This window comes from Aspergillus uvarum (assembly GCF_003184745.1).
Source record: "Aspergillus uvarum CBS 121591 unplaced genomic scaffold BO82scaffold_52, whole genome shotgun sequence".
NCBI classification, from domain to species: domain Eukaryota; kingdom Fungi; phylum Ascomycota; class Eurotiomycetes; order Eurotiales; family Aspergillaceae; genus Aspergillus; species Aspergillus uvarum.
In genome coordinates this window covers 253,280-268,656 of record NW_020291349.1, presented here as the reverse complement: position 1 = coordinate 268,656, position 15,377 = coordinate 253,280, and the positions used below count along the sequence as shown (strand labels likewise).

The following is a 15,377-nucleotide window of genomic DNA, read 5'->3' as shown; positions in this document are numbered from 1 at the left end:
CTACCGACTAAAAATGGTCCGAGGAGAGAAGAACGCATGCCAATTCCATTGAATAACGACCATCGAGCAGCATTAGCTCAACCCGCGAGAGACGGAAGTATGATACAACTCAGCAATGCCGATGCTAGGAAACTGTTTTTCGATCCCAGATGAGTAAACTGTACCACCATAACTGAAACCCTAAACTACCTACTGAGTCGAAACCAGTTTTTGACCTGCAAATGGAAAGAAAGCGGAAAAGAAGAACCCCATGAAATACAATACAGACGCAACGAAGCCGAGACTAAATCGAAAGGTTTAAATGCAGAAGTAGAAAGCCAACGCCAAATTGTTACAAGCTGGGCTAATTGCTTCAGTAATTCAACTCCCCACTGCCGGCACCGCCAACGGCATCAAGATCCTCGTAGCTCTTGAGACTGCGGCCTTGAACAGCCTCGCGCGGACCCATACCTTGTTGCGCCCCGCTGGCATCAGGGAAATTGCCGGACCCCAACATAGCAGCCGCGGCAGGGTGGCCAGGAGGAATGTATGGGGCTCCAGAACTGGCAGGCAGACGACCTCCCGCTCCGTAGATGTTGGACATACCACGGATCGGGCTCAAGCGGCCGTTACCACCTGCTTGAGCACCATGTCGGATACCTCGGCGATCGTATGGTCCGGTGCGGTTATTGTAGCGACCACCACCACGACGCACAACCCCGGGTTGATGCAGGCCATGACCATCACCAGGAACCATACCATTTCCGCTCCAGGACGGGTTATTGACACCCATGAACCCAGGCAATCCAGAGCCAGGGAGACCCTGAAAACCTGGGGGCACACCACCGCTGCCTGCGAAGTGTGCCGGCATCGACGCCAAGCTGAATCCACGGGGAGTACCTGCCTGACCTTGGCCAGTGCCCAAGGGGAAATGACCGTTGCTGTTAGCATCCGACCGGGAAGGCGCAATGCGAGCGGGGTCGAGCACGTAGGCATTAACCAAAGCAAGCTATAACTTGTTAGCAACACCTTTAAACCACGGGGAAGAGAAGCACTTACGTCGCTGCGAATGTTTTCATACCACTCAGTGTGACGCTTCTCGACGTGCTTACGCCAGAAATGATCTGCCTTGAACAGCTTCGTGCACTCGGGAACCTTGCATCGGTACTTTGACTCGTCCTCTTGCTTCATAAACTTGCTCAGCTCCTCCTCCAGGGCCTCATCAACTGGCTTGCCGCCTAATTTCGCAATGTCCACATTCTCAGGCTCAAGGATCTGCAGGAGCTTGTCTTCAAAGGTCCTAACCCAGTTGAAGGCCCGCTGAAGCTGCTGTTCAGACTTGGAGCTGTATCGTTGAGACCGTCTTTCTTCCGCAGCCGGTGGCTGTTCCTCGCCCTCCTCGCTTGCCTCTTTCTTTTTGACGGGGAACGGCTGCCCCAGTGCACTAGCCCGAGCGACAGCTTTGGATTGTGTTGTCAGACCAGCGCGCGGGCGACGAAGATGTCCGCCTGGACATTTCCGAGCAAGCTCGTGGACTGAGTCGCATTCGAAGACACAGAAGAAGCAGAAGTTGTAGACTCTTCGAAGGTACTCCACCATCAAATCCAATTTCTTCTTCTTAGCCAGAAGTTCCTCATCATCCACATCGTCATCTTCCCATCCCTCCCGCTCCTCTCCTTCTTCGGCCTCGCCCTCATCAATGTCATCAGCATCGTAATCGGACTTCCTCTTCTTGACGCTAACGGGGCCAGTCACAGGGGGCTGTAGCCATCCCTTGCCGCGCAGATCTTCAACTCGCTCCTCAATTCGGGTGAAACCGTCCGCATTAGCCCCCATTTCAGCGTCCAGTCTGGAAACCAATCTCCTCGCCAGCTCCAAGTCCCGGGAAATGCGCTCGGGTGATGAGAATAGGTCCCACAAAGCCTTCTTGCGGGGTTGCGACGGGGGCACATGTACACCGACATGGCAGACAAAGTCACCGTGAACTTCATCGTGGATTGTTTTATCATTGATAGCTTCTAGGGCTTTCTCGGCAGCCGACACGGTCACGTTTCCGTGAGAGTTGCTATCCTGATCCATCTCTTCACCCTCTTCTTCGCGTCCATCGCCTCTTTCAACGATGGGAACATCAGGAGCTGGATGAAGCATGATCCAGCCCATCCGATGATATTTCTTGGAAGGGTTCGGGTCACTGAGGCTGAGCCATTTGAAACCTCCGTCTGATTCTCCCAAATGCTCCTTGCAAAATTCTTCGATTTTCACACGACTCACATTGGGAGCCAAGGTCTTGATCAGCAAGGCCGACTGGGATAACGCCTCATCCCGCAAGTCACCGCCTCTGGCTGGGAGTAAATCCAAGACACCCAACGTCTCGCCAACAGCAGTTGTTTCACCCTCTTCTTTCTCGATCACACCGCCAGCTCCGTCGCTCTCGCTCTTGTAAATGCCTTCCAAGGTGAACTCGTCGAAGATACCGTTATCAAGATCGTTCTCCCACTGCTGGTAGGCGCCCATGCGGAAGTCCATCAATCGGCGACGGAGAGGCTCTCGGACATCCGGGACATACCGCTCTTTGAACCATTCCTCGCTGCGATGATGTTGAACGAAAGTACGGGCCATCTTCGACTGAAGGTCGACTTTGTAGGCGTCGTAAGCAGCTTGGATTTGGGCCCTTTCTCTGTCTCGGTCTTCGCGGGCCTCGCGTTCTCCTTTGACGCGGTCCGATGGACGTCTGCCACCGTGCTTGGCGCGCTCCTTCTCTTCCTTGATTGCCTGCTCCGCCCTCCACCATTCTGCGAACCAATTGAACCCGACTTGGAAGTCCAGGTTAAGAGGGTTAGGCAGAGGGTTTGTGGGGATCGGGCGCTTGCCGGAATCCTGCCCCGGGACATAGCGATCTATATTGGCGACATTGGGCGACGGTGCAGAGCGACGGTCATCGCGCTCACGCGCGGCATGCTCGCGAGACGCGCCGTAATAATCGTCTCGTGGAGCACGGCGGTCGACCGGTTCATAACGGTCGATCATAGCAGGCGAGCGGGAGCGGCCGCGACCCCGACGGCGGTCTTGAGACACTAGCAAGTTCAAGATGTTAACAGTAGGCCGTGTAAACAAAAAGACAACCAGAATCTTTCCACTCACCAGGCGATCTGCGGCGATACGAATCCACTGGTGCACGGGTGCCGTAAGGATCGCCCCCATCCCGGCTTCTCCCAGGAGAGCCGAAACTGTCATATGAATCCATCACAGCAATGCCCTGAAGGGATATCGGACAGTCCGAGACTGAGAGTCACTTCGAGTGAATGGTCCGTGTTGTGAAACTAGCAGTGTACGGTCAAGTCGCGAGTTGACCCGAAGGTGGGAGGGACAATGGATAAGCTAAGATTCGACATCATCGGATTAGAGTACGTCCTTCACTTGTAAGAGTGTCTCAAGGGCGGGACAAGGATGATAGTTTGAAGGGATAAGGTGGGCAATGAAAGGATGAAGACGAGGCTGTAGGCCCTGAAATGGCCAGGGGACGAAGAAGAGGCATTTTTTTTCTTTATAGAAGAGACAAGAGCGAGCCAGAGAAGAGAGAGAGAAAAGCAGGGCGCTCACGCGAGCCAGACAAAGATTGGAGGAAAAGGGAGCACAGTATGGACAAGAGCACAGATAATGGTCTCGAGGGCCAATTACGGCGCGACGATGAGGAAGTAAGCTTTGAAATTGCAGGCACAAATGGAGATATTTGACTTGATCGAAATGCGATGAAGTTTGATTGAGAGATTGATGAGAATGAGCGCAGGGTAAGGGGGGAGAGATGAAAGACAAATGCGACGCGGAAGAGGATGGACTGAGCACGATAAGAGAGAAGTAAGGCAAGGCAGGCAACCTACACGAGAAGCCTTGGAATAAAGAGGTCTGGATAGTCCACTTGAAAGAGCGAATTGACGCAGCAGACGTCCAACCCGATGAGAAGATCAGATGGAACGAGATAAGTAAACTCGCAACAGAGCTGAATAGCGGTGCGGGTCAATCGGTGGGTGGGGGGGGGGAGGATGGAGAGGAAAGCTGGAGAGGAAAGGAAGGAAAGAAGGGGAGGGAGAAAGATGAGGCTGGAAGCCCGGACGATGAACTGCCGCTAATCCGCATCCGGACTAGGTCACCTGGGGCCTGTCACAGCGCGCGCCACTCTAAAATAGATCATAGTTATCCAGTTCGATCACTCAGAATCCCTCTTTAATCTCAACTTTATTTCCCAAGCTCTGTCTATAACATGTACTCGAAGTAAGGCTCAGAAGGCAGTGACGTCTCACACTTTCTAAAGCTCTCTAGCTCTCTAATTGTCTCGTCCTGACTATCCACTGATCAAGCAGTATCCGATTTGGAACTGACAGAAATATCGAAATAGAACTGGCTGGCATATTTGTACATAACTAGCATGGGAATCATCCGTCGAAAATCACAAGCCGGATCAAACACCAGAGTTGGTCGAACCATCAGCTGGCCATGGATGAAGGACAACAAATCGAGTTAGTGAGAAAGACCTCAGCGCTGGGTGAAGTAACCCTGCGTCTGGCTTGAGTCGGATACAAGAGTCTGGACGCTGCGCCCCAATCGACAATAGTCAAATCATCACTCCTGACACCTTTCCAACCAGCTCGCGCTTTAACTGCCAACCATTGATCCCAACCCCATTCCGCGCCAAGGCAAGACCAAGTGAGATAGCAGGTTTGGTCAAGGAAATTTAAGCCATCCATGACGGTCGCAAAATACAAAGTTGTCAATAACATTTGGGGATACCCGTCGATAGGACTGGATAGCAGTCTGTATAAAGCGGTGCCATCGACTGTAAGAATTTAGACCTCCAATGGAAAGACGCTGGGTCATGTAGCATCAGCAGTGGCATGAACAACATAATCCCTTCATAAATCGGAAACCGTGCACCGTCCCGAGAAAAAGAAAAATAACAGAACATAATCATCTCACACATGCAATCCTGACAGGCTGAACATCATCAGATGTAAGGGGTGGTAGTAAAAATACTTCGTGCCAGCATAACGATATAAACAAACATAAGTATAAAGGTGGCGTGAGGAAGAATGGAAGAAGAAAATTGCAACAGAGATAATGGTATGAACGTAAACATGTGCACATCGCTGGGTGGTTCAAGCGAAGGGTTGTGATATAAAGAAAAAAGCGAAAATAGTCAAAAACAACCATCCGTAAATCCGTGATAATGATTAGAAGAGGGCGCGAGCTTGCGGCCTAGAACGGCAAACGGTTCAACCGTCCTCGTCAGACAGCTCAGCAGATTCGTTCTCGCTCTCCTCGGCACTAGTGCTCGCTTTCGCGGCGTCGGTCTTAACCTTCTTGGGATTGGCATTTTCATCGTTGACGTCGCCCGATTTGCGCTTCTGCGCCGTAGGGGAGGTAGTCCCCAACGATTTCGTAGCATTGCTGTCGATGTTCTCCTGTCCAGAAGCCACGGCGCCAGCTGATTGCTTCTTCTCCATTGCAGCAACCTCATCGGCTGTTAAGAACCGTCCGCCGGGGCCTCTAGGACGCCGCATGGCATGATTGTGGCGCGATTCGTGCAAGTAAGGCTTGCGTCCCTTCGAGGTCAGTCGCAATTGCTCCTCCAGCTTCTGTCGGGCCACCCGGCGCTTTAAGATGCGGTGAAACTGCTTCGCATTCACATACAGCGGGGATTCATCCCCGCCACCAGTAACCATATCAGGAGAAGCCTGGCTTTGCTGAATTTGAGATTGGGGCGGAGCCACCATGGCCGGAGGCACGGAAGGTCGGCCAACGTGGTTGAGAACAGGCTGAGCACTCGGGACGTGAGGACTGCCGACATGGCTCATGCGACGCTGCTGCAACTGTGCACTCTGAGACATCTGGACTTGAGGCCCCATTGAGGCCATTTGACCAGATATTTGAGGGGGGGAACGAGGGTTCCGATCACCCTTCACCTGAACTCCAGCCATGCGTGGGGATCCCCGAGGACCAGGTCCCATCTGACCCGGCATCGAGTCTTGATGGATTGGATAGAATGGGCCCGATGCTGCAGCCGTCGCCATGGCAGCCGCCTGGGTGGGTGAAATTCCATACGTTTGCGGCATCGCAGCTGCGACGCCGTACGATTGGGGAAAGTTCATCTGCTGATGTACTGATCCAGGAGCATTTTGCGGTTGCTGGTAGTGAGACTGTGAGGGAACGATTGGGGAGGCCTGGTGTGTAGGATGAGCTTGTTGCATGTGTGCCTGTGGGTTAGTGGGAGAAGTCATTGACCCTACAGCAGGACCTGCGTTCGGGGGCGCTGTCTGGTAGGGGGCAGCGATGTGAGACGGGGCATGGGGATGCTGCCCGTGGGGCTGTTGATATTGCGGAGGATATTCCATCGTGAAGTCGCGACGAGCTTGTCGCGCTTCCAATCAGTGAGGATCAATCGAGCGCCCTGGCTGTCAGGAACCAGCTAGTCAGAACCAGTAATACTACAAGGACGAGTCGGTTGACAGGAGCTCAGTTGTCGGTGACCAGGTTGAGGATGTTCAAGGGACGATGATAGGTCGTGAAGCAACAGTTGCACTCCAGAAGATAACGGTCGTGCACAGAAAAATAAAGGCAGCCGCAAATAGTCTGTGGTCGAGACTGATGATTCGACGAGTTAAATGCGGAAGGTCTGCGGATTCTTGTTATAGTGTCAGCATGAAGCGCAGCACCAGCCGGTCACTGGATTCGGAGTGGGTGGGGTGGATGGGGGAAAAGAAAGGCGCTTGCACCCGGGCGCGTACCTCCGCTTTTGTTTTGCCAATACACTCGGGACGTCGACAAGTGACTGGGCAAGGTTGAACGCTTGTTTGTCAGTTTTCTCCAAACGACTTTCTCCGGCGGTTCAGTGTCTTTTGTGGAAATCTTTTTTACGTTCTCCTCCGAGTGTAACGTGGTTGGGCTTCGATGCAGCGAACCAGGGTGTCCTCGATAAAATGTTGCACTTGATGCGTTGTCAGACAAAGCGCAATCGCTTCGGTGATAGCGCACAGGTATATCTCCAGCACAACAGAGACCAAAGAAAAAGGGAAAAAAATAAATGCTACGCAGTATAATAAGACGACAACTGGCAGGCTACCTCGGTCGATGCTGCGCAGTTTCCAGAGTCAGTCGGACTGCTTGCTTGGCCACGTCCGTCTTGGAGGCGGTGCTAGCAGCGTGGTCAGCTACTGAGTCGCGACCCGGTAGTGCGGGCTAAGGCTAGTCCACGGGTCCCCGGAACTATAATGCGGCGTGGGACGCGCTGATGTCAGGATGCGCCTGAAGGGGGGCTTGCACGGCTTTCTCAGCTACAGCACACAATTAGCATCGATCATCTCCACAAACCAAGATTTCAGCTTCTTGATTTGTGTGCTGTCATCCAGGGTAAAAGTGTCAGGGTGGAAGAGGGTGGGGAGAGGGGAGGGGAAGGCAAAACAGTGGCGTCTTCGTCCATTCAGGGCTGAAGGATGTATGCGTTGGCAAGCGGAATCATGATGCAGCGGGTGACATACCTTGTTAATTGCAACGCACTCGTGAGCCGAGACAAGGGCAGTGGTCTCTTTTTCGCGTGCCCTTATCAAAATACGTGTGAACTGAACTCAAGGCTAGATTTCAGTTCGCGATGACGGAAATATGATTCGCGTCTAGCGAAAGGCGATAATGTTAGAGATATCAGATCCAAGACGATGGCAGGCAGGGATTGACGCGTGGTGATTGGATCGTGACGGGCGGGGACGGGGGGAAAGAAAGGTAGCAGCAAGTGAAACACAACAGAAAGCAAGCATGACACGATCGCGGATCAAAGGGGACTTGGCGAATTAGGACAAATGACAGAGACAATAGTATGAGTAGTTCAGGTACATATCAACAGGATAAATTTTCCAGGTTTGCTTTGCGTTCCCCAGAGGATGAGAGGGATCACAGTCGCGGTGTGCGGGTCGCGATCGCAGCAGCGGAGGGCAGAAACAGAAAACAACAACACGCCGCCGCTGCCTCGTGGTTTGAAACAAGGTTAATTACCTTTAGCAGCGATTATTCTCCGCGGGAAGGGAGAAGGTTTCAATGCAGCGCAACATGAAAAGGGCAAATCAAGTCAATGATTTGCCGGAAATCAACTGTCACGAGGGGAGAGATCTGAATTGATTTGCGGGTTCGCGCTTGCAAGAAGAAGGCGGGCAGCAGCAGCAGCAGCAGCTAACACGCTCACTTCTCCTCTTTCTCTCTCTCTCTTTCCCCTCTGACTGTTGCTTTGCGGTGCTTCCGCTGATGTCAGTCCGGCCCGGGATTGATCCGCCGGGTCAAACGCATCAAACATGGGAGCCCACCCTTGCCCGGGGAAGAAGCAGGAAGTATGACAGGGCCAAGACTTTGCTTGTTCGATGAAATAACCAAACAGGTAATGAAAAACACAAATCAAAAATGAACCAAGCACACAAAATTAAATGGCACAAAAGTGACTGGTGGAGAAGCGTGCTTGAGTGGTGATTGAATCATCATTATGACTGGGGTCTGATAGGAGTGCCGGCAGTGGAAGATGCACGGCGGTTGGAGAAACAACCTAGCTGCAGACCACACACTCTCTCTCTCTCACGGGCGGGCGGGGAGGGGAAAGGAGATTGGGGGCCAGCCTCGGAGATGAAGGGGGAGCGTGCAACGGGAATGGGCATCAACCAGATTAAGGTGATGCAATCAGAGGCATTCAGAGGAAAATAAAATAGATAATCACAATGTAAAAAGAACTATGAGCAAGGGGTATGTATGGGAAGGGGAAGGGGAATGGAAAATGGTATTGAACTGTTTGGAAAAAGTGATAGTGTTCACGTACCTTAGATGGTGATTCGATCACAACCGTGGTAAAGGCAGAAGAGAGATGAGGAAAGTGATCAATCACAAGAGGAGGGCGGATGGGGGGTGGGAAGGGCAAACGACGATTGGGTTGGACAAAGACCAGATAGGAGAAGCGAGTGGGAAAAAAAAAGAAATAGAACAGTGGCAGAGAAACCAATGGGCTCAATGGGCTCTGTGCGGGCAGACAAGAACAGTCCAACTGGGGGGGTTGACTGGACTCCCTGGAGGGACACGCAAGGACTGGAGAGGTTGGATGACCAACGAGAGTGAGCAGAGAGAGAAAGCCGCAGCGAGAGGAAGGGGCGAGCGATGGGGCATTTGTACCGGCCGCAGTTGCGAAGGGGAGCTGACTGGCTCGGTAGCTTCGTCGACTTTCCAACCTTTCCAGTTCCAACAAAGGTCGCCTCCAGGGTTTTTCGCTCCATCGGGTTTAACCTGTCTTAGGTAAGGCGGTCCGTCACTGACCGTCATTACTTACCCGTACTAGAAATTACCACTGGACACCTTGTATCCATCTTCCCCAACCACCACCATCATCCACTCACTCACTCACCCACCCATCCACAAGTTGCTTTTTTTATTCTCCTCTTTAAAGACAACAATTTCAGTTGATCAATATTATCTATCTGTATATCTATCTTCAACAGCGTCTACATCTGGTCATGATGTTATAAGCAAACAACACAAATGATAAATTAAAATGCCCTTTATTCACCACCCTTCCACCCAGGAACAGGGTTTCTTCGCCGCCCAGTCTGGAAAGCATCCGGCCCTCCCGAATGCTCATTTTGTGACTCTCAGCAGGTGTGACCCAACCGGGCCAAGCGTCCTCGGGAATCGAACAACAGCTGTAAGACCGAGGATGGTGGCCGACCTTCAATTTCACCAGCCACCCCACGTCCTAGGGACAATAATAGGCAGTAACGTAGCTATCGACTGCCAGCCAGCGCCAGCCAGGTGCTGATCAAGGTCAAGATCTTCTGGTGATTCCTCTCGGACCAGCGCCTGTTTCTGTGACATGAGGGTCTCTTGATAGTAGTTATTACGCACTATGTGCGACTGCTCCATCGAGAGCTCTGGCTGGTCGCGTCAATCTTCGCATTAGCATTCGCATTAGCATTATTCAAAACAACTCACTACTGTAGGCAGTGTCTTAGCCAGAACGTGCTTGCTGCACCATGCGACCTGAGCCGTGAAGTCACACTGATTGTGTCCTTCTGTAAGCGCGGCCGTTTTCTTGCTTTTCTTACCGTACGCCGCACGGTTGTGTAGACTGCTACTGGCCAGTGCGCTCAAACGTCAGCGGAGTTCATCGAGAGCCATGGCCAATCTCGGTTATATCTCCCCTTCAGGAAAGACACCTCGGAAAATAATAATCAGAGGAAATGCGAGCACGAGCGCTTTCGTTCGTTTTCTCTATCTTCAGCAAAAGCGAGGTATACCTATGCGCATTGTGGAAGAGATTCATAAGCTCGTAACCGCTCGCATCTGTAACTTTTTTTTTTATTTGCTTTTTCTTTCTTTCACTTTTTGCAGAATGCGACGATTCTTTGAAATCACTAGCGCTCTACCAAGCGCTGGATCACATTCGAATCAAATTTCCGACTCGACCGTGGTCCGCTATCGCATATTGTGGTTGCACCCCCAACAATCGGGCAATGGACCGTAAATCCCGGGGGCATCTAAGCGCCCTTCCGTCCATAGTGTACTGTTGTCCCAAATTCTATAGTTATCATTTGGGAATTCGGAGACGAACCTACAATGAATCATGTGATTGTTCGGTTACGTTATGGGAGTAGAACTCAGACAGCTCGCATCTCACTGAAAATTACAATTATTCATGAAGTGTCAGTACTGTCTTACTAGTAGTATGTCACATCTCTAGTCGAGCTGTGTATGCAGTTTGTCGCAGTTCTGGTTTGTACAGATGCTGAAGTGAACGCCGTGTCGCCGATCTTATCAACTCACAGAATATATATATCCGTTCTGACACGAGGCTCAAAGTCCTACTTGTGGAAGATCAGGTCCAATCCCAACTCGGAGCACTCAAACACCTTGCACAAGCATCGTAAAGAACCCAGTCAAATGTAAAACTCTTCGTATATTCGGGCCTGTCGAGTTCAATATTATCGTGATTGCTTGTGAGTGAAGAGTGTGGATTACTAGGCTGGTCTGTTCTATACCACGTGTGAAGCTTGACCGCCTGGCGCAAACTTACTCGTACAGCTCGAACGGAGCGGAACAAACAACCTCTGTCGCAACTCCAAAGTGAAATAAGGTGACAATAAAGGATCCTCCCTCAAACCCAAGAAGATGGATCCTGGCGCTCATATGGGTCCTCATGACATTCGCATGAGTGCGTTTGGCCTGACCTTGTGTCGAGGTTGGGAACCGAGACTTGACACTTTGCGATCGCATTACCGAAACGTGCTCCGTATATTGAACCCCAGCCAAAAGCACCCACTCGAGCTCTGGCCAAGTGACGTCAGGGCAGCTAACTATGGATGACAGTCCCGCCACACCGCTCTATCTGGGTCGCAAACAGCAGTGAACTGGGTATGTTTTCAATTGTGAATCATCAAGCTCTAGCCTACCCCATCGACGTCCTGCTCAATCGTCCCTCCCTGTCTCTGGCCGTACTCAGCTGGCAAGGATTGCACAGTCTTGACTTTGCCCGGGTCGAAGTGTAACCCACATAGGTGAGAAGGTGCTGGGCCGGAGGACAGACCAAGCGCTGCGGAGGGTTCCACTAACCGATCTTTCGGGATGCTATACACTGACATCAAGTAACATAGCTTCTGGTCGCACGAACATAAGCTACCCATAATTGGCCAGCTGTACTGCCTATAGATAGATCTAATCATTGGCCCACTGCTTATACTCAATTGCAAGTACGCGCTCTCTGGTTTGAATTCAGCCGACCTCCTCAGCAAGCAATAACAACTAGTTCTACTGTTTTCGAGATAACAACAACTGTATATTTGTGAGTTCAACCTATTCATCACCAGCCAAAATACTGTGATGCAGCCCATGGCAGTATGCCTGTAGGTCTTAGAGTCCTACAGCGCGCAAATTATGCCATCGGCTGCTCCTTCACGTGGCGGCGAGCCTTTTTATTTGAGTTTCCGCCAACATCGTGTTATAAAACTGCCGTGTTTCCGTGTTGATAGATGTTCTCGTCCAACTGTCGGGGGGGCGGAGACTGCTGGCCTGGCTTTATTTTCGCAGTGGAAGAACAACGTGACCGACCGATCGACGCTGCACCTTTTGGCCGGCCATTCTATCGGATCGACTGCGTCCTATGAGATACCTAGCTGTCATACGCGCAATCGGAAAGACACGAGATGGGGCCACGCCGAAGGATCGTATACCTTTGACAGTACCATCAACTGCGTCCGACTACAGGGATTAGTCTTCATGTCTGAAACACAAAAGATTTCGTCAAGATCGAGGATGTCATAACATGTGGAGCCATCCGCGGATCACGAGCGAGCATGTGCTCAGCTTGATACTGCATGGGGAATGATGTGTACGCGACCTTCGGAACCGACAATTTGATCATAATTTTTCTAGAACACTATTTCAATTCAAAACCATGGGATCCCTGTGACGGCTTTATGGCTCACTGTGCTACACAGGCAAGCCCACGCACAGTCGCCAGAAAGGCAGTCGAAGAACTGCAGTACGGAGGCAAGGAGCGAAGAGTCGGCCGCCCCGGTCATTCATACCATTTGTACAGCGATCCTCATAACGTCTACAGTCATCATGGACCTTGTCACTCGAGTCTACGCTCAAAACTTTTTATTCAAGACACAGCTCCGGGGCTGACTGCCATATTGGTAAACTTCGCCATTGTAGGTAGTATGATGCCTCCTCCCGGAGAGTTGAGGGACAAGTTACGAACACATAGCACGAATTCCTACTCGTCAAGCTGCTATGCTGATCGACGCAGTGTACGCTTCACAAGCGCGACCCTTCATCTCAAAGGCTCATTGAGCGAAGCCCCTTACACATGATCATCATCAGACCGAAGTATTGCATCGCACAATCAAGGGCCAGGTCGAACAATAGCCAGCTACTGACCTTCGCAAGGGGAAGCGAAAGAATGGGCGTCCAGCCATCAACACCAGATGAAACGATTGCATGCTGCCGTGTGCAATGACAGGACGGGGTTGCTAGATATGACGCTTCCATGGGTCGGTTTATTGGCCACCCGGCCTTGGACTAGGCGTGGCCTGCCAGTTCTGTCCCGCCTCGATTCGGTTCGCTAGACTGTGCTATGCTACACTCCAGATACCGGGCTTTTGATGATTCGAGTCATCTTCCCCACTGGACTACAATTCGGTAAGATACAGAGGTTCACAGAGTGCTCACATGAGCAGTGATACCACCTTGATGATCGCCATTGAGGAGAGTTCCAGCGTTGTGAGGTTGTGCTCGCTTCCAGAGATTTCTGTGTGATATTCGCTGAACTCTGAGTTGTGCCGGCAAACCTTCTTCTCTTCAAGTAAGGAGTTCCTCCTGCGAGGTGCTCACCTTCCCCTCCGTGCCTCTGACTAGATGCATGATGGATGAAGGATGGGATTTCCTCTTTCATAGGGGGGTCGACACATCAGGCTTGATGACACATAGCGTTGAAAAGCGGAGTACAGGCCCTGCTACCCGTAAGTCTGGTCCAAAGAATGGTACTGAAGACTCTTCCGGCAATGATCCACCATAGCATGAATGATGCGATGCATTTGTTTAAGGCGGAATCACTAGTAGGATGCCCTCATATTGTACCCTTTGTAGACGAAAGTACCTCTTCTCGAAGAAGATGTAATTCCTGTGTTATATCCCAGCTGATTAGTATAAGCGGACTCCGCAGGGTGACTTTCAGGACTGGGCCGCGAGTCACCAATGCATGTTTATATAAGTGACTGCTACGTTGCTGGAGGAGAAGGGTGGTGCTTATTGGGCAGCGATATGCCGTCGCCATCTTGGTAGAGACCAACTATTCTGGTACCTTACCGTCGGCTACCTGTCCCCCTCTGACAGGTTCAATAAACCGATCCACCGCATCCTGCCAGCTGTACATGCAGCATTTGCGCAAACCTATTTTACAAATCGCAAGCAACCTGGAGGGTTGATGGTAATAGTACCTTTCTCATATATCTCACAACACCAGCGCCAAATAAACCCGCCTGGATCAGTGGCATCAGAGGAGGCACTCGCTGTATCTGGTTCTTAGGTTATGTAATAACCTAACGCATCATGGTCGGAAATCCCCCTGTAAAACCCGTGTGTGTTCGAAACGCTCAGATCAAATTGAAGTAAATATCTTTCCTGATGGTCAAACCCAGCCTCGAGGGAGACAGCGATAATCGTGATCCATACCCCTCGTGGAGTTTTACTAGTTCTTACGCGAATATGACCTACGACCAACGAAGAACAAAGCCAGAAGCATGACTGATTGTCCCTGCGGACTCAGGTAGTCAATAGTCTGACTGACCCAGTTCTCTTGGGCGGGAAGTCCATAATTCATAGATGTTATTGCATATTCAAGTCTGCCTGATTGCGGCGACAAGGCGGGGTGAGGCAGAAAGGGATAGATGGCTACTTAAGAGATCATTCTCTCAGCCAGAAACAAAGAGACAGCCTGACCCCGCAGTAGACCCCTTCTGATGAAGAGCTGTGTGGTATCCAGGCCGCATGGGTCAGGAGGGGGTTTTATGAAAAGATACTCCGAGGGCTTATGATGGGTTGGGCAGACAAACGCCGTTGACTGACAGAAGAGCAAATGACGTAGAGCACACGTGAGAGAAATTGTGGCCACAACTTGCAGCTGAGCATAGCCCATGACTTTCCCTCGATCTTATTATTCATGCTGATAAGGAAGAAGTCACTGTACTTCATTGCACTTCTCCAATTCATCAAAACTACTATCTAGTTCAAGCCGAGTCTAAAGTTAAGCCCTGCAGTGGAGAGCGGATAATCTCTGGAACCGGTGGAACTGCAGCAAAGGGTAATCCACCATGAGCCTATTACAACGCAACGATCCTGGAAGCACCAGATCTATCAGACATCTTATGTTAGGAAAGGCAAATCATGATGTCGAGAGGACACATTCAGGAGTGTGTGCCTGCAGATGAATGCATGACTGAAGATGGAAGACTTACCACTGAGTGAGCGAACTACCTACCTACCGCTAGCAAGCCCAGGGATGAATGACTAAGCTCACAGGCAGACCAGCCCGAGCCATGATTGGCCGGAGGTGTCACAGGGACGCTTACGTGATCGCCCTCAAAACCCGCCCCGTCTCTTAGTGTGGCTTTTCCCCGTCCCGTGCTGCTGCTGCTGCTGCTTGTGCTCGGGGCTAAAGGTGAAGAAGAACCCAAGAACGTTTTTACCAGTCCAGTCTACTGGCCCCGGACCTCGATCCGATATCCAATGCAATAACACCTCCACCTCCACCCCCTCCCTTCTCCCTTGTCGAACTTTCGAGACTGTCGCTGCTCGGTGAATCCCTCTTCGATCCGGTCTGCTTGTCGCAC

The 15,377-nt window shown here is 51.3% G+C and overlaps 2 protein-coding genes across 2 annotated transcripts; both read right to left on the bottom strand.

Annotated features, from left to right (window-relative positions):
• Positions 1-352: 352 nt before the first annotated feature.
• Positions 353-3,223, bottom strand: BO82DRAFT_290238 (putative arsenite resistance protein Ars2; the record flags this gene model as incomplete). The annotated part of the gene is made up of 3 exons (XM_025631677.1): positions 353-988; positions 1,039-3,053; positions 3,121-3,223. The coding sequence occupies 3 exons, from the start codon at positions 3,221-3,223 to the stop codon at positions 353-355; spliced, it is 2,754 nt and encodes a 917-aa protein (XP_025489067.1).
• Positions 3,224-5,000: 1,777 nt separating this feature from the next.
• On the bottom strand, positions 5,001-6,765 carry hapB (transcription activator HAP2). The gene is made up of 2 exons (XM_025630170.1): positions 6,759-6,765; positions 5,001-6,646 (listed from the first exon to the last, which is right to left on the bottom strand). Exon 2 carries the CDS (start codon positions 6,363-6,365, stop codon positions 5,247-5,249), a length of 1,119 nt encoding a protein of 372 aa, XP_025489066.1. The 5' UTR covers positions 6,366-6,646; positions 6,759-6,765; the 3' UTR covers positions 5,001-5,246.
• Between the last annotated feature and the right edge of the window lie 8,612 nt (positions 6,766-15,377).